Genomic DNA, 27,791 nt, shown 5'->3' on the forward strand with positions numbered 1-27,791 from the left:
AGCACTCTTACATTGGACAACCAGTATTGAATCATCATTCTCCATTCTCTGGTTTGTTATCTGTCTTCATGGGACAACAACAATTTCTTTAGAGGATACAGTAGTTTTTCCTTTCTTGATATCAATCTCTCTGCGCTGATAAAGGGTGTGCATCAGTGCAATGATGCCATTAAAAATGTCCCTGTGAACCAGCTAACATGCATATTTGTCTCATTTCCAATTCTGTCTTTGTTCTCCATTAATACTGAGTGATTATGTGCTCTATTGCCTTTGTCCTGTTTGTGGTTTTCATCTTTTTTTTAAATGCTTTCTGTGTGTCTATTTATCAGTGTTTGAATGATTCTTAGGGTGTCTTCAGTTTGGTTTGAAGCAACACAGTACACCAAGGTTTAATCTGAGCAAGAGAAACGCTGAGGATGGTGTAAAGCCAGATTTGCGGGATCCCTGGGATCTTCTGGATCTGTTAGTACTACCTTAAGACTGGAGTGCTCCATTTCTTAACATCTTGTTCCATATATAGTGGACTTGAGCGAGAACTTTCATTTTCTCTCTACTTTTCTAGTTTTTGTACCTTTAAAAGTATAATGCAAATTGTATAGCTTTCCAACAAGTTACACTTGATTATAATTGTAAAATTGTTATAAATAAATAATAATAATAAAAGACTGGGATGCTTCTTTGAAAAGACTGGGCAAAGAAAAAAATGAACTTTTAAAGGTTTTCTAATTGAATCCGGAAGGATCCCACTGTATCCGTCTTTTACCTTTTGCCATCCTAGTTTACATATCCCTTCTGATGTGAAATAATGCAGGATCCTGGTGTATGTATCCCTTCTGATGAGAATTAGACCAGGATTCTGGTGTATGCAGCCCTTCTGATCGAAAATAGACCGGGATCCTGGTGTATGAAGCCCTTCTGATGAGAAGTATGCCATGATCTTGGTGTATGCAGCCCTTTTGATCCAAAATAGACCAGGATCCTGGTGTTTGCAGACTTTCTGATCCGATATACTCCAGGATCTTGATGCATGCAGCCCTTCTGATCGAAAATAGACCGGGATCCTGGTGTATGCAGCCCTTCTGATGAGAAGTATGCCATGATCTTGATGCATGCAGCCCTTCTGATCCAAAATACACCTGGATCATGGTATATGCAGCCATTCTGATCCAAAATACACCAGGATCCTGATGTATGCAGGTCTTCTGATGAGAAGCAGAATCTAGGTCTATGCTGCCCCTCAGACAATGAATACAGCTGGATCTAGGTGTAAGCAGCCCTTCCAGAAAGATTTGGACATATGCAACGAGAGTTTCTGCTGTGTCTAGCAGGTACAATAATTTTTAATGCTGTTTTGCAGATTTAAAATTTTGTGTTATATGTTCATCGGGGAATAAATGACATTTCTGTCAAATTTTAAAAAAAAATCACACACATAGGCATTAAAACTTTTGCAAGGATTTTTATAGAGAACTATCTTTATTGTCATCATGAAGAAAAAAGCAGGCATCTAGAACTCCAATGAAAACCACAATACAGCACTGGAAATAACAAAGCATCTGGAGTACTGACAAATATATTTTGAAAATAACCCTCCCCCCCCCTCACAGACCCTTGACTGTTCCAACAGCCCCCACAACTCCTCTTTGATCTTCTCCCTCCCCCCTATTCCTCCTGAAATTTGGCTATCTGAATCGTATAGAAGAACAGTGAAGAAAAATGAGCACAAAGTACAGAATTTATAACTGCTGTTTCTACTAGATACAATAATTTTTGAAGCTGTTTTAGTGATATTCGATTATGTCTTTTCCCCTCCACCTTGTAAGGCACTGCCTATCCAATAAAAACAGCTTTAAACTTGTTACAGATGGACCAACAATAAAGAACGACAACGTGGATACAGCAGCTCATAGGTTTGCTTACTGTGTTTTGAGTGAGCGGCAATGACGGCTGCGTGGGGGAGTGGAAACAGAGATTAACCAAATGACTTCCTAACTTACAGTGGACCAGATAGGCTCACTTCCACTCCACTCTATTAAACCTCCTTGAAGATTGGCCATTCCACTCTATTAAACCTTCTTGAAGATTTGCCAGCCATCACCCAGTATGCAGTGCTGGGTTATGGCTGGTGATCGCTGCATATTGTAAGCAGTGGTGGCCGTCAAAACAAAGAAGAGCTCCTTCTGTAATTAAACTTTATTTTAACCTCGAGAACACCAGATCCCGCTAAATCATGCCCCCTGTGATGTAACATTACTGTCGCATGGGGCCTCGCAACTTTTAAGGAGGACAAGATCGTTGTGCAAATAGGAGGGTCCGGGAGAATAATCTTCAGCGTTAAATACATCAACAGTCTTCTTTTAAAAAAAAATTTGTTTTGGAGGATATATGTAAAATGTCTGTATGTAAACAACTGGGCAAAGAAAAAAAAATAACTTTTAAAGGTTTTGTAATCGTATCCGGGAGGATCCTGGGGATCCTGCTATATCCATCTTTTCTCCGAGGACAAGCAGGCTGCTTGTTCTCATGACTGGGTTGACGTCCACGGCAGCCCCCACCAACCGGAACAAAACTTTGCGTGCGGTCCCGCACGCAGGGTACGCCCACTGCGCATGCGCGGCCGTCTTCCCGCCCATGCGCGACCGTTCCCGCTCAGTCTTTTCTTTTCCGCGCTGGAGAGAGCTGCGTTTGTCTCTCTCTCTGTCAGCCCCGGAAACCGGATCGCGCGTTCGCCGCGAGCTTTTCTTCGTTCTGTTTTATTCACTTTTCTGTTTTATTTTGTTCGAAAAAAAAAAAAAGAACTTTGTTTTCCCTCGTCTTTTTAGAGGGGATGTCTCGTTGCGGCCTTGTGGCCGCGCGGTCGATTTATTTTTCGAGGCGTGAATTTTACCGCCACCATCGACGACTTTGACTTCGCCAACGCGATTTTTCCGTCGATGTCCTCGAAGTTCCCGAGCGGATTTAAGAAGTGTGGTCGGTGCGGCCGGCATATCTCGCAGACCGACACTCACGCTTGGTGCCTCCAGTGCCTCGGGCCGGAGCACGATACCAAGACGTGCACCTTGTGTCTCGGTTTACGGAAACGGACACAGGTGGCGAGGCAAGTTCTACGGGACCGTCTTTTTAGAACTTGCGCCGGCCCCTCGACGTCGACTTTGACGGCATCGGTGTCGACGGCCGGATCTTCGGTACCGGTACCGATGTCCACGAAATCGGCACCGACGGCACCGACCCCAGGAGCACAGGTCCCGTCGGCCCGCCGGTCTTCCGGAGACGGCAGGGGTGAGCGGCCGCGTGGGCAATCGGCCCCGGTCACTCCCTCTACCCAGGGCTCTCGGGACCGAACCCTGTCGGACCCGATCCCTCGAGGCCGAGGAGGATCTACTTCCTCCTCTTCAATTCCACCGAGCGCCGATGACGGGCACCGAAAAAAGGCAAAGAAGCACTGTCATCGGTCGCATACGGCTCCCGGCGCCAGGGATGATTCGACGCCGAGGAAGCGGCAGCGCCGAGAGGAGAGGTCCCCCTCTGTAGTAGAGGTATCATCACGCCAGGGTGCCAGCACTTCGGTGCCGTCTCCTGGACCCGACCAGCTTCCGACACCTCTACCGGCCCCCTCGCCTTTCCCGACAGCGGGCCTAGACGAGTGCCTCCGAGCCATCCTTCCGGGGATCCTGGAAGGGCTGATGCGCCAGACTGTGCCGGCGCCGGGGGTGCTTGCGCCCTCGGCGCCGTTGATGGAGGCGCCGGCGTGCTCTAGCCCGGTGCCGAGGCCTTCGACGCCGACGCCGGTCTCGACCGCCACGCAGGTGGAGTCCCCGTCGACGTCGATGGAGGGAGCTTCATCTCCGCCGGCGCGGGAGTCCACTGCTCGACGACGCCACCGAGGCCTCGGTGCCTCGAAGTCGAGCCGGGCCCGGTTGAGGACTGAGCTGCAAGAGCTCATGTCCGACACCGAGGAAGAGGCCTCGTGGGGGGAGGAGGAGGACCCCAGATATTTCTCCTCAGAGGAGTCTGTGGGCCTTCCCTCCGACCCCACTCCTTCACCAGAGAGAAAGCTCTCGCCACCTGAGAGCCTCTCCTTTGCCTCTTTCGTCAGGGATATGTCGATTTGCATTCCCTTCCCTGTGGTCTCTGTGGATGAGCCGAGGGCTGAGATGCTCGAGGTCCTCGACTATCCATCACCACCTAGTGAGTCCTCCACGGTGCCATTGCACAATGTCCTCAAAGAGACACTGCTTCGGAACTGGTTGAGACCATTATCTAATTCCACTATCCCCAAGAAAGCGGAGTCCCAATACAGGATCCACTCGGACCCAGAGTTAATGCGGCCTCAATTGCCTCATGACTCGGCGGTCGTGGACTCTGCTCTCAAGAGGGCACGGAGTTCGAGGGATACCGCCTCGGCGCCCCCGGGGCGGGAGTCTCGCACTCTGGACTCGTTTGGGAGGAAGGCCTACCAATCTTCAATGCTCCTGACCCGCATCCAGTCCTACCAGCTCTACACGAGCATACACATGCGGAATAATGTGAAGCAACTGGCAGACCTGGTCGACAAGCTCCCCCCGGAGCAGTCCAGGCCTTTTCAGGAGGTGGTCAGGCAGCTGAAGGCGTGCAGAAAGTTCCTGTCCAGGGGTATATATGACACCTGTGATGTGGCATCTCGTGCTGCGGCCCAAGGTATAGTGATGCGCAGGCTCTCATGGCTGCGTACCTCTGACCTGGACAACCGCACCCAGCAGAGGCTGGCTGATGTCGCTTGCCGGGGGGATAATATTTTTGGTGAGAAGGTCGAGCAGCTGGTGGACCAACTACACCAGCAGAAAACCGCCCTCGACAAGCTCTCCCACCGGGCGCCTTCAGCATCCACCTCAGCAGGTGGACGTTTTTCCCGGGCCAGGCAGGCTGCGCCCTACACCTACAACAAGCGTAGGTACACCCAGCCGGCCCGAAGGCCTCATCAGGCACAGGGACAGCCCCAGCGCGCTCGTTCCCGTCAATAGCGTGCGCCTAAGCAGCCCCCTGCGCCTCCACAGCAAAAGCCAGGGACGGGCTTTTGACTGGATCCATGGGAACATAGCCGCCATCAAAGTGTCCGTACCGGACGATCTGCCAGTCGGGGGGAGGTTAAAATTTTTTCACCAAAGGTGGCCTCTAATAACCTCCGACCAGTGGGTTCTCCAAATAGTGCGGTGCGGATACGCCCTGAATTTGGCCTCCCCTCCACCAAATTGTCCTCCGGAAGCCCAATCCTTCAGCTCCCAGCACAAGAGGGTACTTGCAGAGGAACTCTCCGCCCTTCTCAGCGCCAATGCGGTCGAGCCCGTGCCACCTGGGCAGGAAGGGCAGGGATTCTATTCCAGGTTCTTCCTTGTGGAAAAGAAAACAGGGGGGATGCGCCCCATCCTAGACCTGAGAGGCCTGAACAAATATCTGGTCAAAGAGAAGTTCAGGATGCTTTCCTTGGGCACCCTTCTGCCAATGATTCAGAAAAACGATTGGCTATGTTCCCTGGATTTAAAGGACGCATACACCCACATCCCGATACTGCCAGCTCACAGACAGTATCTCAGATTCCGCCTGGGCGCACGGCACTTTCAGTATTGTGTGCTGCCCTTTGGGCTCGCCTCTGCCCCACGGGTGTTCATGAAGTGCCTCGTGGTGGTTGCGGCATATCTACGCAAGCTGGGAGTGCATGTGTTCCCATATCTCGACGATTGGCTGGTCAAGAACACCTCGGAGGCGGGAGCTCTCCGGTCCATGCAGTGCACTATTCACCTCCTGGAGCTGCTGGGGTTTGTGATAAATTACCCAAAGTCCCATCTCCAGCCAGTCCAATCTCTGGAATTCATAGGAGCTCTGCTGAATTCTCAGACGGCTCAGGCCTTTCTTCCCGAAGCGAGGGCCCACAACCTCCTGTCCCTCGCTTCCCAGACCAGAGCGTCTCAGCAGGTCACAGCTCGGCAGATGTTGAGACTCCTAGGTCATATGGCCTCCACAGTTCATGTGACTCCCATGGCTCGTCTTCACATGAGATCTGCTCAATGGACCCTAGCTTCCCAGTGGTGCCAGGCCACCGGGAATCTAGAAGATGTCATCCGCCTCTCCACCAGTTGCCGCACTTCACTGCACTGGTGGACCATTCGGGACAATTTGACCCTGGGACGCCCATTCCAAATTCCACAGCCCACGAAAGTGCTAACGACGGATGCATCTCGCCTGGGGTGGGGAGCTCATGTCGATGGGCTTCACACCCAGGGACTGTGGTCCCTCTAGGAAAAGGATCTTCAGATCAACCTCCTGGAGCTCCGAGCGGTCTGGAACGCACTGAAGGCCTTCAGAGATCGGTTGTCCTACCAAATTATCCAAATTCGGACAGACAATCAGGTTGCAATGTATTACATCAACAAGCAGGGGGGCACCGGATCTCGCCCCCTGTGTCAGGAAGCCGTCGGGATGTGGCGTTGGGCCTGCCAGTTCGGCATGCTTCTCCAAGCCACATACCTGGCAGGTGTAAACAACAGTCTGGCCGACAGACTGAGCAGAGTCATGCAACCGCACGAGTGGTCGCTCCATTCCAGAGTGGTACGCAAGATCTTCCGAGAGTGGGGCACCCCCTCGGTGGACCTTTTCGCCTCTCAGACCAACCACAAGCTGCTTCTGTTCTGTTCCAGGCACATGGCAGACTAGCGTCGGATGCCTTTCTCCTCCATTGGGGGACCGGCCTCCTGTATGCTTATCCTCCCATACCTTTGGTGGGGAAGACCTTACTGAAGCTCAAGCAAGACCACGGCACCATGATTCTGATAGCGCCTTTTTGGCCCCGCCAGATCTGGTTCCCTCTTCTTCTGGAGTTGTCCTCCGAAGAACCGTGGAGATTGGAGTGTTTTCCGACTCTCATTTCGCAGAACGATGGAGCGCTTCTGCACCCCAACCTTCAGTCTCTGGCTCTCACGGCCTGGATGTTGAAGGCGTAGACTTCGCTTCGTTGGGTCTGTCTGAGGGTGTCTCCCGTGTCTTGCTTGCCTCTAGAAAGGATTCCACTAAAAAGAGTTACTTTTTCAAGTGGAGGAGGTTTGTCGTTTGGTGTGAGAGCAAGGTCCTAGAACCTCGCTCTTGTCCTGCACAGAACCTGCTTGAATACCTTCTACACTTATCAGAGTCTGGCCTCAAGACCAACTCAGTAAGGAATCACCTTAGTGCGATTAGTGCTTACCATTATCGTGTAGAGGGTAAAGCCATCTCTTGAGAGCCTTTAGTCGTTCGATTCATGAGAGGCTTGCTTTTGTCAAGGCCCCCTGTCAAGCCTCCAGCAGTGTCATGGGATCTCAACGTCGTCCTCACCCAGCTGATGAAACCTCCTTTTGAGCCACTGAATTCTTGCCATCTGAAGTACTTGACCTGGAAGGTCATTTTCTTGGTGGCAGTTACTTCAGCTCGTAGGGTCAGTGAGCTTCAAGCCCTGGTAGCTCATGCTCCGTATACTAAATTTCATCATAACAGAGTAGTGCTCCGCACTCACCCTAAGTTCCTGCCAAAGGTGGTGTCGGAGTTCCATCTTAACCAGTCAATTGTCTTGCCAACATTCTTTCCCAGACCGCATACCCGCCCTGCTGAACGTCAGTTGCACACATTGGACTGCAAGCGAGCGTTGGCCTTCTATTTGGAACGGACACAGCCCCACAGACAGTCCGCCCAATTGTTTATTTCCTTCGACCCCAATAGGAAAGGGGTCGCTGTCGGGAAACGCACCATCTCCAATTGGCTAGCAGATTGCATTTCCTTCACTTACGCCCAGGCTGGGCTGACTCTTGAGGGTCATGTCACGGCTCATAGTGTCAGAGCCATGGCAGCGTCGGTGGCTCACTTGAAGTCAGCCACTATTGAAGAGATTTGCAAGGCTGCGACGTGGTCATCTGTCCACACATTCACATCACATTACTGCCTCCAGCAGGATACCTGACGCGACAGTCGGTTCGGGCAGTCGCTGCAGAATCTGTTTGGGGTTTAAATCCAACTCCACCCTCCAGGACCCGAATTTATTCTGGTCAGGCTGCACTCTCAGTTAGTTGTTCTTCGTAGGTCAATTTCTGTTATGCCCTCGCCGTTGCGAGGTTCAATTGACCTGGGTTCTTGTTTTGAGTGAGCCTGAGAGCTAGGGATACCCCAGTCGTGAGAACAAGCAGCCTGCTTGTCCTCGGAGAAAGCGAATGATACATACCTGTAGCAGGTGTTCTCCGAGGACAGCAGGCTGATTGTTCTCACCTACCCTCCCTCCTCCCCTTTGGAGTTGCATTTTTACTTATTTTGCTTGTCATTCAACTGAGTGGGAACGGTCGCGCACGGGCGGGAAGACTGCCGCGCATGCGCGGTGGGCGTACCCTGTATGCGGGACTGCCCGCAAAGTTTTGTTCCGGTTGGTGGGGGCTGCCGTGGACGTCAACCCAGTCGTGAGAACAATCAGCCTGCTGTCCTCGGAGAACTCCTGCTACAGGTATGTATCATTCGCTTTACCTTTTGCCCATTCTATGCACATCTATTTCATTCATATTCATTGTGAGTATCCTGAAAACCTGACTGGCTAGGTGTATTCTGAGGACTGGGTTGAGAACCTGGCTCCAACAACACCTGTATCTTCAGAACAATCTGGTAAAAATGTATAAAATGTGCTTCACATACACATAAATACAATGAGGGCCATTTACTTGGGTAAAGAGGCAATTGGCCTTGCTCCCCATGAGTAAAAATACAGACTGAGGGTTCTTTTGAATTTGTGTAACTAGCCAGTTGCTTTGCTTTAAATGTAGTTGCAGTTTTCCTCCTCCCTCCCACACATCCCACTCCTTGAAGCTGCTGCCACCTCCACCTCCCTTACACTAGAGATTACTTACTCTTTCCTAATAGTTAAGCCAGCCCTATAGAAGAGATTTTGATAATGCTCATTTCTCTTATTCTTTCTCCTTTATAATTTCTTCAGTCCCTATAGCTTCACTCCCCCTACTCATCACGCCCCAGCACTTTATTGCTTCTCCCAGGTATTATCAGCCTTGGTTCAGCAGAAACAAAAACAGTGTGTGCGTGTATTATGATTTATGTTTTTATGTGTATGTCTCTTTCTTATAAGTTTGGAATGGTTCTAGTTCTGCTAGGCCTTGTGTGAAGGCAGATCCTCAGATGGCATCACACTTTTGCACTTTTCAAAGATGAAATGTGATTTGGGGGGGGGGGGGGGGGGGAGTTAACATTTTTTTCTCAAAAGAAATGCTTCTAGTTTTGTGTGTCTCCTTCATTGCCTCAGAATGGGTAGGCAATGTTTATAACTTTCCTAAAGAAATGCATGGGAGGTTGAGCCAAGGCTGTCTAAGATATCATACTGTTCTGCTTGTACTGTTACCATCTTTCAACCGTCAAACTTTTGTCCTAACTAACTTGTGCCTTTCCCTGACTGTTCTTTCTGCTCATCACTTCTTTAATCCTTTACTATTGCTACTTTTATTCTTTCTGTTCTAAAAAGCACTTATTTTGTATTTGTTGGGAATTAATATATCTGGAGGTATATTTTTTCATATTTCATTCAAGGAACTAACAACTTTTTTTTAACTTTCAGCTACTGTCCAGCGTCCTACATTCTTGTTACAAACCAGGTTTGAGGGAACAACAACAGAAACCAAGCGTACGTTCTAGATATTTATTCTCAGATTATATGACAAAACAACATAAATTGTGTCAGATATATTACGTTTAACTAGAAGAGGATCATATTCCAGGAAAAAGGAAGGAAGAGAGGATAACAAGTAATAGCAAGTTGACCAGCATACTAAGTGCTCCTTTTACGAAGCTGCAGTAAGCACTAGCATATGCTTACCACAGTTTAAAAGGACGTAGTACGGGATGCGCTGATGCATCCTGCAGTAAGTTCCAAATCTGTGTATGCAAACTACGTGCTAAAATTTAAAAAAAAAAAAAATTCTGGAGGGGGTGTGTATGGATTAATTCTACACTAATCAGTTAACACATACTGTTTAGCGTGGGATTAGCATGTGAGTCCTTACTGCCTACAAAATAGGTGGCATAAGGGCTCATGTGCTAATTTTTGGCACTAATGACAGCATTATCATGTGTAATACTCAGACGATGGCTTATTTCAAAATATTCTTTCTGGTACCATCAATGTATATAATCTGTAGTTTTTAGGTATCCAGTCAAACGTAAAGAAACCAATACTTCAGGATCCGCTGATTGCAGGGCCTACTGTGGCAGGGAGGATGCATAAAATGGCACTCTTTGCGGATGATGTTCTGCTGTATATTACCCGCCCCCACAACGCGTTCCCTAGGCTTACCCAACTTATTGAGGAGTATTCTATAGTATCGGGCTTTAAAGTAAATATGACAAAGTCTGAGGCCCTGAATATCACTCTACCGGAAGATACAGTTGCAGAACTTAAAGCTGCTCATGCTTTTCGGTGGGCGGGTAGGTACATCCGATATTTGGGGGTGAACCTCACTTCTAACTTATCAGACTTATTCTCAGCTAATTACAGAGGCCTGGTCCGAACCCTTGCGGCAGATATGGAACGCTGGGGTGATTTAGAGGTCTCCTGGTTCGGTCGTATAGCAATTCTTAAGATGAATGTCTTGCCACGAATCTTATACTTATTCCAGGTGCTGCCTGTAATGATGCCCAGACGATTTCTTGCCTCTTTGCAAGATAGAATTGTGTGTTTCGTCTGGGCAGGAAAACATCCTAGGCTGTCTCGTACCCTACTGTATCAAGGGAGACGTCGGGGAGGCCTGGCAGTCCCGAATGTCTTCTGGTACTATCGGGCGGCCCAAGGAAAGGTAGCTTTGGAGTGGTACCAGGGATACCCGGACAGACAGTGGGTGCATTTGGAGCAACACTCTGCGGGGACGACACCGTTGGGAGCACTTATGTGGCTACCAAAGCCATTTCGCAAACTAGCTGAGAGCGTGTGTCCCTCGGTGGAGGTTACCCTTCACTACTGGGATAAGTTGTTTCCGGGGGGCAGGTGTACTTTGACACGTTTGGCCCCTATAGCACACAACCCGTTATTCTTGCCTGGGACGACGGACGGTTCGGTCATGAGGTGGTACAGGGAAGGGCTGCGAACATGGGACCAGCTGTTTGATGGAGACACTCTCCTTGAATTTGGAGAGCTGCAGTCACGATACCCTGGGGTGTTGAGAGACGATTTTGCATACTACCAATTAGCTCACTTCTTCCGCACCAAGGCAGTTACTACGGTAATTAAGCGGACCAAAGGCTACCTAGAGGAGATATGTGAAAAGTTAACCACTTCTAGAGGCTTGATAGGCACACTTTACAAATATATCACTGCGCAGAACCCTGTGTATGAGTGCCATAGGAGGGGATGGGAGAAGGAACTGGGGGTGACACTGGATGTGCCGGGGTGGGAGAGAATAGAACGTGAGGCGACACGTCCCTACATACACGTCCCGCTAAAGGAAAATGCTATGAAGGTGCTATACAGGTGGTACCTTACTCCTGATCGCCTCCAGCGCATATACCCAAACATATCAGGTCTCTGCTGGAGGGGGTGTGGTATGAGGGGGACGATGGGGCATCTTTGGTGGAATTGTCATAAAGTGAGAGCTTTCTGGAAGGCGGTTCAAAACAGGCTGCAGAGCTGGTTACAAGCACCCATTCCTTGGGCTTCGACGGTGTTTGTTTTTGCTGCAAAAGTAGAGGGCATGCCGGCTGCGCAGCATAAGCTGCTGAGGCAGGCGGTATGTGTTGCCCGAGTGACAATTGCACAGCACTGGAAACAACAGGGGGTCCCGTCGGTTAAGAGATGGCACAATAAACTGAAACATGTGTGCGAGATGGAAAGACTCTTGGCAGTCAGGAGACATCAAACGCACAAGTGGCATGATATATGGCAGTTTTTTGTTAATGCAGCAGGTAATGTTTAGAACAGGCACATGTGAGAAGTGTGAATGACACATAGTGAGACAGTTGTGAAGGGCAGGGAAATAGATGGGGGCGGGAGGGATTGGGTAGGATTTAATAATGGATGGGGGCGGTTGATTAGATGGGGGATGGGGGGGGGGGAAATGTTTTCTTTTTCAAAACAAAAACAAAAAAAAAAAGTTGAAATTTCTACAGTTCATATTTCATTGCTGTACTGTGGCAGTAAATTGCACTACCTGGGTTTCATCTTGCCTGGACTACATTGTAAACATACCAGTGTAGAGCGATGAATATTGTATATTGTTTATTGAGAATTTTCAATAAAAGACTTCTTACAAATAAAAAAAAAAAAGAAACCAATACTTCAATAAAGATTTCAAAATCACTTTCATAATATTTTTATATATTTGTAGTGACCTCAGCGATGTTCATCGCCAGCAAAACAAATTTTTTATGGCAATGTAAGCAACATCTGCTTCTTCATTGGCTCACTCTAATATCTTTCTCTATTTTTATGAAAAAACGTTTAATATATAAATTAACTTATCTTTTAAAATCCTTTTATAGTCGGACCCAGGGGTTCTACAGTCCGACATGCATGTTTCGCTCGAAAGCGAGCTGTCTCAAGGACACTCCCCCTGAAACCTTTTTAGCGCCAGCTCTGTTCTATTTCTTCTCATAAAAAATTTGTTTTGCTGGCGATACTACAAATATATAAAAATATTATGAAAGTGATTTTGAAATCTTTATTGAAGTATTGGTTTCTTTAAGTTTGACTGGAGCATTATCATGTGGCCATTAATTCAGAAAATGGAAAATTGGCCAGTTTCTGGCAGTGGTAAAAATGACCTTAGCATGGGAAAGAACTATGTAAGGGTATACTAAGGCCAATTTTTACTATAGCTGTATAAAAACACCCCTAAGTGGGGAGTAGTTGCTGCTCTGTATCTAGGAAAAGGATGAAAGGAAATTATTTAAAAAATGCAGTTAAATTATATCAAAGGAGGTGTTAATATGTTTCTAAAAGGAAGGTTGTGGAAGAGAAGGTTAAAGTGAATAGAACTATATTCGGGATTAGAACGCTAGCATATCTGCATATCCAGATAATAACACACAGTGCCCTGCTGTGTTTGAAGAATGCCTGTCTTGTATTATCCCATATCTGAAAGAATGGCACAGAGTATATTCTTGAAAGCTATCTCCTTCCCTGGCATCCAGCTCATTCCCTCTGCACTGCACCCAATCCTGGATGATCCCATTAGAGAAGAAACTCAAACTTAACTCTCCTGTGCTACAGTGCACAGCCCCCTAAACTTACTCTTTAAAGGCAAATGTCAGCATAGCTTACCATGGCTATATTGAATTGTGTTGTACAAACAATGAATCTGATAGCTATTTTAAGCTAAAGTTAACCTTTCTCCTTTGCTTCCTTGGGATAGTGTGTTATGTCACCAAGGACTTTGGGGTTCCTGAAAGAGTCTGGCCCTTAAAGAGTAACCTAGAAGTCAATAAAAGTGAAAAATCTCAACATTTAAAGTATACAAAGTATACTAAATTGTGTGATACCAGAGCAAGAGTATTCTCTGTTGCAGCACCATATTTACGGAATACATTACTATTAATTTTGAGATCTATCTTGAAAAACACTGGAATTTGGAAAGCAATTAAAAACTTACTTCTTCCAGCTGGCTTGTAATAGTAACATGGAAGAATAATTTGTGGATTAGTACACTGATGACCACTTTTTTTACTCTGCTGGCGAGAACTGATGTGTTGTTGGTTTGCTCTGTTGCATTAACGTATGTATTGCTGAAATTTGTCAATTTTTGCCAGATTCTATAAAGGTCACCCAGATTTGGGTGCAATCTTGAGTTATGCATGCAGCTAAATTAGTTCATGAGCCATTAACACTCAATAATTGACTGCTAATTATTGGTGCTAATTGGCACTGATTTGGTGTTGTGTGCGCAACTGCCTATATGTGATTCTATAAAGTACCTTGCCTAAATTCTCTCGCATGCAACACAAAAGAGGGCGTAGACATGGGAGGGGTACAGGCGGATCATGGGCATTACCAAAAGTTACATGCAGTGTTACAGAACTGTTACATGCCAGGATTTACACCAGGTTTCAGCAGGTGTAAGCCTTGGTGCCTAATTTTAGTCACAGGAATCGAGTCTATGCGCTGTTCTATAAAGGGCGCTCATCTCAGAGTGCCCTTTATAGAATAGCATTAAGCGCCAATTTTTCCCAGTGCCCAAATTTGGGTGCCATTTATTGAATCTACTCCGTGTTCTTGTATTGTTTTAAATATTGTTCAAGCACATTTGTAACTCGCCTTGAGCACTGGAAGGAGCAGGCTATACATTTTAATAATAATAATAATAGCCACAAAACAGACATGACAGAGAGGGGCATAATCGAAAGGGGCGCCCAAGTTTTCCTGAGGACTTCCTCGCAGGACGTCCCGGCAAGGGGCGGGGAAACCCGTATTATCAAAACGAACGATGGGTGTCCATCTTTTGTTTCAATAATACGGTCAGGGACGCCCAAATCTTGACATTTAGGTCATCCCTAGAGATGGTCGTCCTTAGACTTGGTCATTTCTGATTTTCGACGATAATGGAAACTAAGAACGCCCATCTCAGAAACGACCAAATGCAAACCCTTTGGTCGTGGGAGGAGCCAGAATTCGTAGTGCACTGGTCCCTCTGACATGCCAGGACACCAACCGGGCACCCTAGGGGGCACTGCAGTGGACTTCAGAAAAAGCTCCCAGGTACATAGCTCCCTTACCTTATTTATTTATTTATTTATTTATTTAATTTAGATTTTGCTCACACCTTTTTCAGTAGTAGCTCAAGGTGAGTTACATTCAGGTACTCTGGATATTTCTCTGTCCCAGGAGGACTCACAATCGTAAGTTGTGTGCTGAACTCCCCAAAACCCACTACCCAAAGCTGTACACCACTACCATAGCCCTTACGGGTGAAGGGGGGCACCAGTGGATTTCTGGTGGGTTTTGGAGGGCTCACATTTACCACCACAAGTGTAACGGGTAGGGGGGAGATGGGCCTGGGTTCGCCTGCCTGAAGTGCACTGCACCCACTAAAACTGCTCCAGGGACCTGCATACTGCTGCAATGGACCTGAGTACGACATTTGAGGCTGGCACAAAATATTTTAAAGTTCTTTTTTGAGGGTGGGATGGGGTTAGTGACCATTGGGGGTGTAAGGGGAGGTCATCCCCAATTCCCTCCAGGAAAAAGGTCTTCAAATCAACCTCCTGGAGTTGCGAGCGGTCTGGAATGCTCTAAAGGCTTTCAGAGATCAGCTGTCCTATCAAATTATTCAAATTCGGACAGACAATCAGGTTGCCATGTACTACATCAACAAGCAGGGGGGCACCGGATCTTGCCCCCTGTGTCGGGAAACCATCCAGATGTGGCTGTGGGCTCACGCTCACTGTATGCTCCTACAAGCCACGTATCTGGCAGGCGTAAACAACGGTCTGGCCGACAGATTGAGCAGGTTAATGCAACCTCACGAGTGGTCGCTAAACTTGGGCGTGGTACGCAAGATCTTCCAAGTGTGAGGCACTCCCTTGGTGGATCATTTTGCCACTCAGCTCAATCACAAGGTCCCTCAGTTCTGTTCCAGACTTCAGACCCACGACAGACTAGCATCGGATGCCTTTCTTCTTCATTGGAAGAAGGGCCTTCTGTATGCGTATTCTCCCATACCTCTGGTGGGGAAGACTTTGCTGAAACTCAAGCAAGACTGCGGAACCATGATTCTGGTTGCGCCTTTTTGGCCGTGTCAGATTTGGTTCCCTCTTCTTCTGGAGTTCTCCTCTGAAGAACCGTGGTTATTGGAGTGTTTTCCACCCTCATCACTCAGAACGAGGGGGTGCTTCTGCATCCCAGCCTCCAGTCTCTGGCTCTCACAGCCTGGATGTTGAGAGTGTAGACTTCGCCTCCTTGGGTTTTTCTGAGGGTGTATCCCGAGTCTTGCTTACTTCCAGGAAGGATTCCACGAAGAGGTGTTACTCTTTTAAATGGAGGAGGTTTGCGGTCTAGTGTGACAGCAAGGCCCTAGATCCTCGCTCTTGTCCTACACAGACCCTGCTTCAGTACCTTCTACACTTATCAGAGTCTGGTCTCAAGACCAACACCATAAGTGTTCACCTTAGTGCGATTAGTGCTTTTCATTATCGTGTAGAAGGTAAGCCCATCTCTGGACAGCCTTTAGTTGTTCGCTTCACGAGAGGTTTGCTTTTGTCAAAGCCCCCTGTCAAACCTCCACCAGTGTCATGGGATCTCAATGTCATTCTCACCCAGCTGATGAAACCTCCTTTTGAGCCACTGAATTCCTGCCATCTGAAGTATTTGACCTGGAAGGTCATTTTCTTGGTGGCTGTTATTTCAGCTCGTAGAGTCAGTGAGCTTCAAGCCTTGGTAGCCCACGCTCCGTATACTAAATTTCATCATAATGAAGTAGTCCTCCGCACTCACCTTAAGTTCTTGCCGAAGGTGGTGTTGGAGTTCCATCTGAACCAGTCAATTGTCTTGCCAACATTTTTCCCCGTCCTCATACCCGCCCTGCTGAACATCAGTTGCACACATTGGACTGCAAGAGAGCATTGGCCTTCTACGTGGAGCGGACAAGCCCCTTCAGACAGTCTGCCCAAATGTTTGTTTCTTTTGATCCCAACAGAAGGGGAGTTGCTGTCGGGAAACGCACTATTTCCAATTGGCTAGCAGACTGCATTTCCTTCACTTATGCCCAAGCTGGGCTGACTCTTGAGGGTCATGTCACGGCTCATAGTGTTCAAGCCATGGCAGCGTCATGGGCCCACTTGAGGTCAGCCACTATAGAAGAGATTTGTAAGGCTGCAACATGGTCATCAGTCCACACATTCACATCTCACTACTGCCTTCAGGAGGATACCCGACGTGACAGTTGGTTTGGGCAGTCGGTGCTGCAGAATCTGTTTGGGGTTTAGAATCCAACTCCCCCCCCCCCCCCCCCCCCAGGCCCATTTTTGTTCTGTTCCAGGCTGCACTGTCAGTTAGATGTCTCTTCGTGGGTCAATCCTTGTTATGTCCTCGCCGTTGCGAGGCCCAGTTGACCTTTCTTTGTTGTTTTGAGTGAGCCTGGGGGCTAGGGATACCCCAGTCATGAGAACAAGCAGCCTGCTTGTCCTCGGAGAAAATGAAGATACATACCTGTAGCAGGTATTCGCCGAGGACAGTAGGCTGATTGTTCTCACACACCCACCCGCCTCCCCTTAGGAGTTGTCTTTTCCTCTTTGCTTTGTTATTGTACTAAACGGGGCTCGTGCACGATGGGCGGCAAGATGGCCGCGCATTCGCGGTGCCCGCGCACGCTCGAGAGCTCTAGCAAACTTTTGTTGCTAGGAAGAATTCCGTTCTGCGGGGCTGCCGTGGACGTCACCCAGTCGTGCAGACAATCAGCCTGCTGTCCTCGGAGAATACCTGCTACAGGTATGTATCTTCATTTTATTGGTGATTCAAAGTAATAAACTACAAATGGAAACTTGACAAGTAAAAACCATATCTGATAAAATCCTTCTGTTATGAGTGGCTACTTATGAATTATAGAACAATTAAAGCACCTTTTTATATCCCCCACCACCACCACCACCACCAAAGCCAGGAAGTCTTGGCTCCTACAGTGGGGGAAATAAGTATTTGATCCCTTGCTGATTTTGTAAGTTTGCCCACTGACAAAGACATGAGCAGCCCATAATTGAAGGGTAGGTTATTGGTAACAGTGAGAGATAGCACATCACAAATTAAATCCGGAAAATCACATTGTGGAAAGTATATGAATTTATTTGCATTCTGCAGAGGGAAATAAGTATTTGATCCCCCACCAACCAGTAAGAGATCTGGCCCCTACAGACCAGGTAGATGCTCCAAATCAACTCGTTACCTGCATGACAGACAGCTGTCGGCAATGGTCACCTGTATGAAAGACACCTGTCCACAGACTCAGTGAATCAGTCAGACTCTAACCTCTACAAAATGGCCAAGAGCAAGGAGCTGTCTAAGGATGTCAGGGACAAGATCATACACCTGCACAAGGCTGGAATGGGCTACAAAACCATCAGTAAGATGCTGGGCGAGAAGGAGACAACTGTTGGTGCCATAGTAAGAAAATGGAAGAAGTACAAAATGACTGTCAATCGACAAAGATCTGGGGCTTCACGCAAAATCTCACCTCGTGGGGTATCCTTGATCATGAGGAAGGTTAGAAATCAGCCTACAACTACAAGGGGGGAACTTGTCAATGATCTCAAGGCAGCTGGGACCACTGTCACCACGAAAACCATTGGTAACACATTACGACATAACGGATTGCAATCCTGCAGTGCCCGCAAGGTCCCCCTGCTCCGGAAGGCACATGTGACGGCCCGTCTGAAGTTTGCCAGTGAACACCTGGATGATGCCGAGAGTGATTGGGAGAAGGTGCTGTGGTCAGATGAGACAAAAATTGAGCTCTTTGGCATGAACTCAACTCGCCGTGTTTGGAGGAAGAGAAATGCTGCCTATGACCCAAAGAACACCGTCCCCACTGTCAAGCATGGAGGTGGAAATGTTATGTTTTGGGGGTGTTTCTCTGCTAAGGGCACAGGACTACTTCACCGCATCAATGGGAGAATGGATGGGGCCATGTACCGTACAATTCTGAGTGACAACCTCCTTCCCTCCGCCAGGGCCTTAAAAATGGGTCGTGGCTGGGTCTTCCAGCAGGACAATGACCCAAAACATACAGCCAAGGCAACAAAGGAGTGGCTCAGGAAGAAGCACATTAGGGTCATGGAGTGGCCTAGCCAGTCACCAGACCTTAATCCCATTGAAAACTTATGGAGGGAGCTGAAGCTGCGAGTTGCCAAGCGACAGCCCAGAACTCTTAATGATTTAGAGATGATCTGCAAAGAGGAGTGGACCAAAATTCCTCCTGACATGTGTGCAAACCTCATCATCAACTACAGAAGACGTCTGACCGCTGTGCTTGCCAACAAGGGTTTTGCCACCAAGTATTAGGTCTTGTTTGCCAGAGGGATTAAATACTTATTTCCCTCTGCAGAATGCAAATAAATTCATATACTTTCCACAATGTGATTTTCCGGATTTAATTTGTGATGTGCTATCTCTCACTGTTACCAATAACCTACCCTTCAATTATGGGCTGCTCATGTCTTTGTCAGTGGGCAAACTTACAAAATCAGCAAGGGATCAAATACTTATTTCCCCCACTGTATAACTTCCTGCTAACCGTACAGGAACCTCATACTAGCTACTCCTCCCTATTATTCAGATATCCCGCTCTGTCCCGGCACTACCTTCTCATATTATTCATGACCTCAATTTATCTAATAGAAGGTGTCCTATGGGAGACAAATTCTGTATATAAGTTTCCCATATTTGTAGAAAATGCTGTTGACATTTGGAAGACATTTTTGCACCCCTGGCCTCTCAAGTTACTAGTAAATGCATCTGATTCCACCAACTCCAATATGATAGGGGTTCCTGAGAGATCCAAGATTGCAATATACATTTACTTCCTACCAAACTGAACTTAACAAACAATACGTAAATTCCCTTTCCTCCCACTTCCGAATACTTTACTTTATCCAATGTCAACGCTTTTGGCATCAGGGGGGGGGGGGTACTAACACCCAGTACATAAGTAATGCCACACTGGGAAAAGACCAAGGGTCCATCGAGCCCAGCATCCTGTCCACGATAGCGTCCAATCCAGGCCAAGGGCACCTGGCAAGCTTTCCAAACGTTCAAACATTCTATACATGTTATTCCCGGAACTGTGGATTTTTCCCAAGTCCATTTAGTAGCGGTTTATGGACGTCCTTTAGGAAACCGTCTAACCCCTTTTTAAACTCTGCCAAGCTAACTGCCTTCACCACGTTCTCTGGCAACGAATTCCAGAGTTTAATTACGCGTTGGGTGAAGAAACATTTTCTACGATTTGTTTTAAATTTACTACACTGTAGTTTCATCGCATGCCCCCTAGTCCTAGTATTTTTGGAAAGTGTGAACAGACGCTTCACATCCACCTGTTCCACTCCACTCATTATTTTATATACCTCTATCATGTCTCCCCTCAGCCGTCTCTTCTCCAAGCTGAAAAGCCCTAGAGGCTTATTTTCAAAGCACTTAGCCTCCCAAAATTCCATAGAAACCTATGGAACGTAGCCTCCCAAAGTGCTTTGAAAATATGCCTCCTAGCCTCCTTAGTCTTTCTTTATGAATCAGAAAGATCACTACTGCACTACAAAATTGCTGAACCCTAGGGCAGCTCCAAACTGAATGAAGAAAAGAATTCTGTGCTCCATGGCACTTTATACATAGTAGAGAACACAATGACCCTGCTTTAAATAGCTGGAGTTGGGAAAAATATGCCCTATGCAATTTTCAAAAATGGCTTTCCCTCCAAAAAACACTAGACACTACTTGGGAAATCCCCTTTATTGCAGACAGTATATCCCAGTCCTACAAACTATGTACCAGATGTAATTCCCTTCTAATTTTCACTGCTGTAAGGTCTTTCTTCCACGCCAGTATGGTAAGAGCCTTGTGAATGCCCGAGATTGAAAAAAAAAACCCTCAATTATTCTCCCACATGAGTCCCTAGGGCTTCCTTACTTAAATTCTGAATATAATGCTTAATTTGGCAGTATGCAAATCTATCCCCCCACTCAATTCCTGTTTGCCTCTGAAGATCTTCTAGGGTCCTCAAAATATTTGCAGGCAAGCATATGCTCCAATAGAAAAAACACCTTCCATTATGTAGCTTCCTACTGTTTCAGAATATGTAGGATAGTTGTGTGCATCAACCAGCAGGTGGAGATAGAGAACTGAAAACTGAGGTGAGTCATATCTGTCTTGGCTTCCAGTCAGTTTCTCAGTATTCTCTATCTCCATCAGGTGGATGGACGTACTTTTCAGGGTCTAGTTCTGAGTGATTTGCTTCTCGTCTAGTTGAGCTTTGCAGTTGGCTTGAGTCTGCAGTCATATCTGGAAATCTTCAAATCTCTGTCTCTGGTGCCCCAGAAATTTACTTCTTCCCTCCCTTCACCTCTCCCCTGTTTCCTATGGAGCTCTCCTTTTCCAGTACAACAACCTTAAAAGGAGAAGGAAAGAGGTTTACTGGAGAGCATGGGACAGTCCTGATCCTTTCTCATCTGGGACGACTTGTGGAGACTGTGAGCTTGAGAGGAGCAGCCAGCAGTGGTAAGTCCAACTAAAGTTGACTCAGAACCACTTGGAAGGCTGTAACTTCTACTTGGTGCAGGGGAGGAATCCTGATTCACCCACTTGGAACCGCGTTATGCTGCACTTGTGACAGTCGGGGTGAATGGTGACTCCCGTGGAGGCAATTAAGCAGTGCTCCCACTTTGGGACCCGCCAGCTAGTGTCGGGGCATTGCAGTACATACAAGCTGGATATCTCACGGGACACAGAGGAAATGGTCAGCAGCAGCATGTCTTCGGATTTGGCAGCATCTGAATATGCCGGTGCACAGTTTTATGTAGGAGAGCACGGGAATGGGCACTATTTTGTCAGGGCCGACTGGCAGTGAAGAACAGCCTCTGATCAAGTGCAGAGCAGCCGCCATTGTACAGCCTCAGGGCCCAACAGAGCGTTCAGCTGCATTGGGATCTTTGTTTTCTCTGAGCTGATATTACTCTTCACAAGGCCTATTTACTGAAGCAAATACGGTCAGAGTTGCTACAAAGTGGTTCAGTTTCTCACCTTGCTGCCCCTCCAGCTCCTAAGAGGTCTTGTTTAGGCCTCCAGGAGTGGGTAGACATCTCTGCTTCTTCCTTCTTATCTGATGTGACCTGGTCTCTTCAGAGGAGCCATTATTGAAGCAGCCGTTAGAGGAGGGAGATGCACAATAAGTTATATGCTTCAACAAACCTTCAAACTAATCATATATTCAGTAATGCTGATCTCACTCAGTATTTGAAGCAGTAGACAGTGGTCAACTGTATCAAAAGTTGCAGAAATATCAAATTGAAATAGGACCGCCTGCCAACCAACACTAAGATAATCCCTTATTTTTGAAGTAAGTGTAAGTAATAATTGTTCAGTACTATGAAAGGGTCTAAACCCATACTGAGATGGGTGCAAACAATTATGAATATCCAAATAGTAACATAGTAAATGATGGCAGATAAAGACCTGTGTGGTCCATCCAGTCTGCCCAACAAGATAAACTCATTTTACATGGTATGTGATACTTTATATGTATACTTGAGTTTGATTTGTCCTTGCCATTCTCGGCACAGACCATTGAAGTCTGCCCAGCACTGTTCTTGTACTAAAAGTTCTGAAGCTAATGTTGAAGCCCCTTAAAATTTGCACTGTAGCTCATCCATATCTAATCAGTCACAATCAAGGCATAGACCGTAGAAGTCTGCCCAGCACTGGTTTTGCTTCCCAATTACTGGCTTCGCCACGCAATCTCTGCTAAGATTCCGTGGATCCATTCCTTCTAAACAGGATTCCTTTGTGTTTATCCCACACACACTTGAATTCCATTACCATTTTCATCTCCACCGCCTCCTGCAGGAGGGCATTCCGCGTATCTACCACCCTTTCCGTGAAAAAATACTTCCTGACATTACTCCCGAATCTACCCTCTTCAACCTCAATTCATGTCCTCTAGTTCTACCACTTTTCCATCTCCGGAAAAGGTTCATTTGTGGATTAATACCTTTTAAATATTTGAACATATGTATCATGTCACCCCTGTTTCTCCTTTCCTCCAAGGTATACATGTTCAAGTCGGCAAGTCTCTCCTCATACAGTTTGCAACGCAAATCCCATACCATTTTTGTAGCTTTTCTTTGCACCACTTCCAGTCTTTTTACATCTTTAGCAAGATACGGCCTCCAAAACTGAACACAATACTCAAGTGGGGCCTCACCAGCGACTTGTAGAGGGGCATCAATATCTATCTTCTGCTGGTTATACCCCTCTCTATGCAGCCTAGCATCCTTCTGGCCATGGCTGTCGCCTTGTCACATTGTTTCTTCATCTTTAGATTCCCGGACACCAACACCCCAAGGTCTCTCTCCTGAGTCGAGCTTACTAATCTCTCTCCTCCTATCCAGTATAGTTGTTTAGCAACAATGAATTCCAAACATTTCGCCATCCAGTGTTTTACCTATAGTTGTCCACTATGGTGAAGTTACCTTCTAACTTGGGTATAGGAGTAAGAACAATTTTAGCTAGATTTGTAGGATATAACCCAGCTTGTAAATATGTTGTTTACAAAATCCACTAACTAGAGAAGAAATTCTGATGAAGCACATTTTAATAAATGGGAGGGGCAAGCCAGGAGCCTTGCAAGCGCCAAATGTGCTCTGTGTGACACGCCCCTAACTGATGCAGTGCACTCCTGCCCCACCCACTTTGGTGACATCAGTGCAAGGGAAGCCAATGGGCGCTTCCCTTGCACCTGTGCAGCCGCACATAGCTTGCTATGGCTCTGGGGGCAAGTATCCAGAGATCTAAGTTTGTGACAATTTACTTATCATTGTTGAGACCAAGTCCAAGGATACTTGAGTGAAATTACCCCAAATTCTGTTTCTTGGAATGTCAGTCTGTATTTGCACCATATTTAAATCAGTATCCAAACATTTACAATTGTTTCCTAACAATGATTGTCTGAGTTTATCAATTTTAGGTTTAAAATCTTAGGAAGATCATCTGCATTAGGTTGTAGATATTTGTAATAGAAATCAGAGATTGTGAAGCTACCAAATCTCTATATATAAAAGGCACCACCAACGTTCTAAATGAAGCCTCCAGCCGGAAGTGTGAAGGGGGAGAGATATCTGGTTTCCCCATGAGTGTCTGCCCCGCCCTCGCTCTCTCTGTAACACAAACAGTGAAGGAAAACACAGCAAAGCAGGAAATCAAATCGCTCTCTCTGTAACAGTGAAGGACTCAGAGGGGGGAGGGGAGAGAGGGCAGAAGCCCTCACTATCTCTGTAACACAAACACAGCACAGCAGGAAACAACACTGAAGGACTCGACTCCGAGGGGGGAGGGGACAGAGAGCAGAGGGGACAGACAGCACACTCCCACATGTACACAGAAGAAAACCTTGCTAGCCCCCATTTCATTTGCATCAGAAACGGGGCTTTTTTACTAGTCATTAAATACAAAGTATTTTAGAAAAATAATTAGATGAACTAATCTTCTGATTATAAAATGATTTCCTTGCCTCATTTACCACTAATTTATATTTCTTAATCTGAATTCTCCAATTTAAAAGTATCTGGGGATCCTTAGATTTTTTCCAGGTTCTTTCCAGTTGTCTATAAACTCTTTTTAACTCCTTAAATCTGCAGAAAACCACAGGACAGGAGTGATTGTAGCATGTTTTCTTTTTCATAAAGGAGCAATAGTATTTGTTATATCAATTATTAATTCATTTTGTTTCTGTGGCATAGAATTAATAGGCATTTTTATTGGAATAATTCTGTCCAAAACTATCCCCCAGAATTGTATTTTACTTCTACTCATAATAAGCTTGGGGAGATTTTGGTAACTGTTTCTGAGGTCCTGGCAATCTTAAGATAAAATTCAAGTAAAAAATGATCAGACCAAATAACTAGTTGCCATTATATATGATCTATTAGATTAAAATTAAGTTGCTTTGTATTAAAAGCTATAAAATCAAGTGCATGACCATTCTCATGTGTAGGAGAAATATAACCCAATGATATATCTGTTGCAATCAGAAACTGAAAAGATTGGTAAGTAGTAGGTTCTAGATGAACATCCAGATGCAAATAAGTTGACAAACCATACATTCAAGACCTGGCAATATAGCACTTTCTATGAAGTTGACAGAATAAAATTTTCATATACTAATCCTCTCCCTTTTTAAAATCTAGGGCCGTTCATAATTTTGTACCCTGGGACAAAGATCTAAAAGGGCTATTTAAGTCTGGAAACCAGGTTTCGACAATAAATGCCAGTCCCACTTGGGAATCTCCAATTCAATCAGTTCATCACTCCTGCTTTTTTTCTTTGCAGCCACCATTCGTGGACAGGATGTGGCAACACAGAAGCAGCTCTCTGCTTTTGGAGAGTATGTGGCTGAGATTCTGCCCAAGTATGTGCAGCAGGTTCAGGTAGGTGTTATTAGCAGCCTTGCTTGTTACAGTCAACAACTCAGTTTTGGATGCCTGTGAATGTGCATGGGACACTGCTCTTGAGGGGGTCTGGTATTTCTTCTATATTATCCTTCCTAAATATAAGTAATATGAATAGGCTATAGATTTTGGATTTATTTAGCCTGAAAAAGAGAAGCATGAAGGATGAGTTAATAGTCTGCAGATGCATAAGAAAGGTGTACATTGAAAGCATTGATGGTTTCCTCTTCAGTTGTACTTTGTATAGATCAAGGTGCTTTAATTGCAACAGTAGTAATTTTGGTTAGATATTTAGACCCCTATTTAAAAACGTATATTGCACAATAATAGCATTATTGTGCACAGTTTGCCATGCAGTTGTGTAAATCATGTTTTGTACATGGACAAGGGCTCTTATAAAATTACACAACTGTATATGTGCTCCAATATGCATAGACATTCCTAGTGATGTAGTTTGTACAGAACTCCCCATGAACTCCGCTCACTGGACAAATCTCTCTTGTCGTCCCCCTTCTCCTCTACTTCTAACTCCAGACTTCGTTCCTTTTCCCTCGCTGCACCTTATGCCTGGAATATTTATTTATTTGTAGCATTTGTATCCCACATTTTCCCACCGATTTGCAGGCTCAATGTGGCTTACATTTGCCGTAATGGCGGTTTCCATTTCGGGTAACAGAATTACAAAAGGCATTGCATTAAGGTGCATACATACAAGATAAAGAAGAATACGTTATGGTATTGCATATTGGTTCCTGAGTGATAGATTGGATTGTAACATACATTCCATATCATCATGCTGATCAATCCATAGACTGGTGGGTTGTGTCCATCTACCAGCAGGTGGAGATAGAGAGCAATCCTTTTGCCTCCCTATATGTGGTCATGTGCTGCCGGAAACTCCTCAGTATGTTCTCTGTCTCAGCAGGTGGTGGTCACACACAGCAGCAGCTCTGGCTAGGTCTCCAAGCCTAATCTTTAGGTTTTGTTGAGTACCTGGGGTTGAGGGCTCTTCTTGAGCAAGTGCAAACCTGGTGGCGCCAGGTCCCTCCTTTTCTTTAGTATTGAGGGTGGATGTTATTGGTATGCCTTCTTGAACAGTTCAGTTTTCAGTAACCTTCGGAAGACTTCCTGAGCCTGTACGTCTAGCTCTATCTCTACCTGTTTTCAAATCTATGCTAAAAACCCACCTTTTCACCACTGCTTTTGGCTCCTAGCCACTACTCAATTTGCCCTCCCCTTGTTCCTTCTCACCCAGTACTTCCCTTGTCCTTAATTGTCTTGTCTGTCTGTCTCTTATTTTTAGATTGTAAGCTCTTTTGAGCAGGGACTGTCTCTCTCTACATTGGATGTTCAGTGCTGCGTACATCTGGTAGCGCTATACAAATGTTAATAATAATAATAATAACTAGGGTAGATTTGACATGTATGTGCACATTTTATAAAATACATATATACTTTGATCCATCAGTGTATATATGGTAAAAAAAATTCCTCAGTATTTCATGGATTACTACTACTACTATTTAGCATTTCTATAGTGCTACAAAGCGTATGCAGCGCTGCACAAACATAGAAGAAAGACAGTCCCTGCTCAAAGAGCTTACAATCTAGTAGACAAAAAATAAAGCAAACAAATCAATGTGTAGAGGAAAGAGGAGAGGAGGGTAGGTGGAGGTGAGTGGATACAAGTGGTTACGAGTCAAAAGCAATGTTAAAGAGGTGGGCTTTCAATCTAGATTTAAAGATAGTCAAGGATGGGGCAAGACGTAGGGGCTCAGGAAGTCTATTCCAGGCATAGGGCACAGCAAGACAGAAGGAGCGAAGTCTGGAGTTGGCAGTAGGGCAGCAGAGTTTTGAACCGACTGGAGAGGGGAGAGGTGACTAAGTTAGAGGCCAGCAAGAAGCAGATTGCAGTAGTCCAAACGAGAGGTGACAAGGGTGTGGATGAGGTTTTGGTAGAGTGCTCAGAAAGAAAGGGGCGGATTTTACAGATGTTGTAAGAAAGAAACCACAGGTCTTGGCGATCTGCTGGATATGAGCAGAGAAGGAGAGAGAAGAGTCAAAGATAACCCCAAGGTTTCGAGCTGAGGAAACAGGGAGAATGAGAGAGCCATCAACAGAAATAGAAAACGGGGTGGGGGGGGGGGGGGGGAGCGGGGAGGTGGGTTTGGGGGGAAAATGAAAAGCTCGGTTTTGGTCATATTTAATTTCAGGTGGCATTGAGACATCCAGACAGTAGTGTCAGACAAGCACGCTGAAACTTTGGTTTGAATGCAAGGTGAGATATCAGGGGTAGAAAGGTAGATTTGGGAGTCATCATCATAGAGATGGTAGAAAAGCCATGGGATGAGATTAATGAACCAAGGGAAGAAGTGTAGATAGAAAAGAGGAGGGGACCAAGAACAGAACCCTGAGGTACGCCGACAGGCAGAGGGATAGAAGTAGAAGAGGATCCACCAGAGTGAACACTAAAGTTGCGGAGGGAGAAGTAGGAAGAGAACCAGGAAAGGGCAGAGTCCTGGAATCCAAGTGAGGACAGGGTATCGAGAAGTATGCTGTGATCGACAGTGTCAAAAGCAGCGGAAAGATCAAGAAGAATGAGGATGGAATATTGACCT

General features: G+C 46.1%; 1 protein-coding gene across 1 annotated transcript in view; it reads left to right on the forward strand.

The window, feature by feature from the left end:
* NDUFS3 (NADH:ubiquinone oxidoreductase core subunit S3) overlaps positions 1-27,791 on the forward strand; it is a 69,166-nt gene that overhangs the window by 18,335 nt on the left and 23,040 nt on the right. Inside the window, exons 2-3 of the mRNA XM_030200942.1 lie at positions 9,605-9,670; positions 25,055-25,152. Of these exons, the coding sequence (XP_030056802.1) occupies positions 9,605-9,670; positions 25,055-25,152 (164 nt within the window). The remainder of the gene's footprint in view (positions 1-9,604; positions 9,671-25,054; positions 25,153-27,791) is intronic.

Source organism: Microcaecilia unicolor, chromosome 4 (assembly GCF_901765095.1).
Source record: "Microcaecilia unicolor chromosome 4, aMicUni1.1, whole genome shotgun sequence".
In the NCBI taxonomy this organism is placed as follows: domain Eukaryota; kingdom Metazoa; phylum Chordata; class Amphibia; order Gymnophiona; family Siphonopidae; genus Microcaecilia; species Microcaecilia unicolor.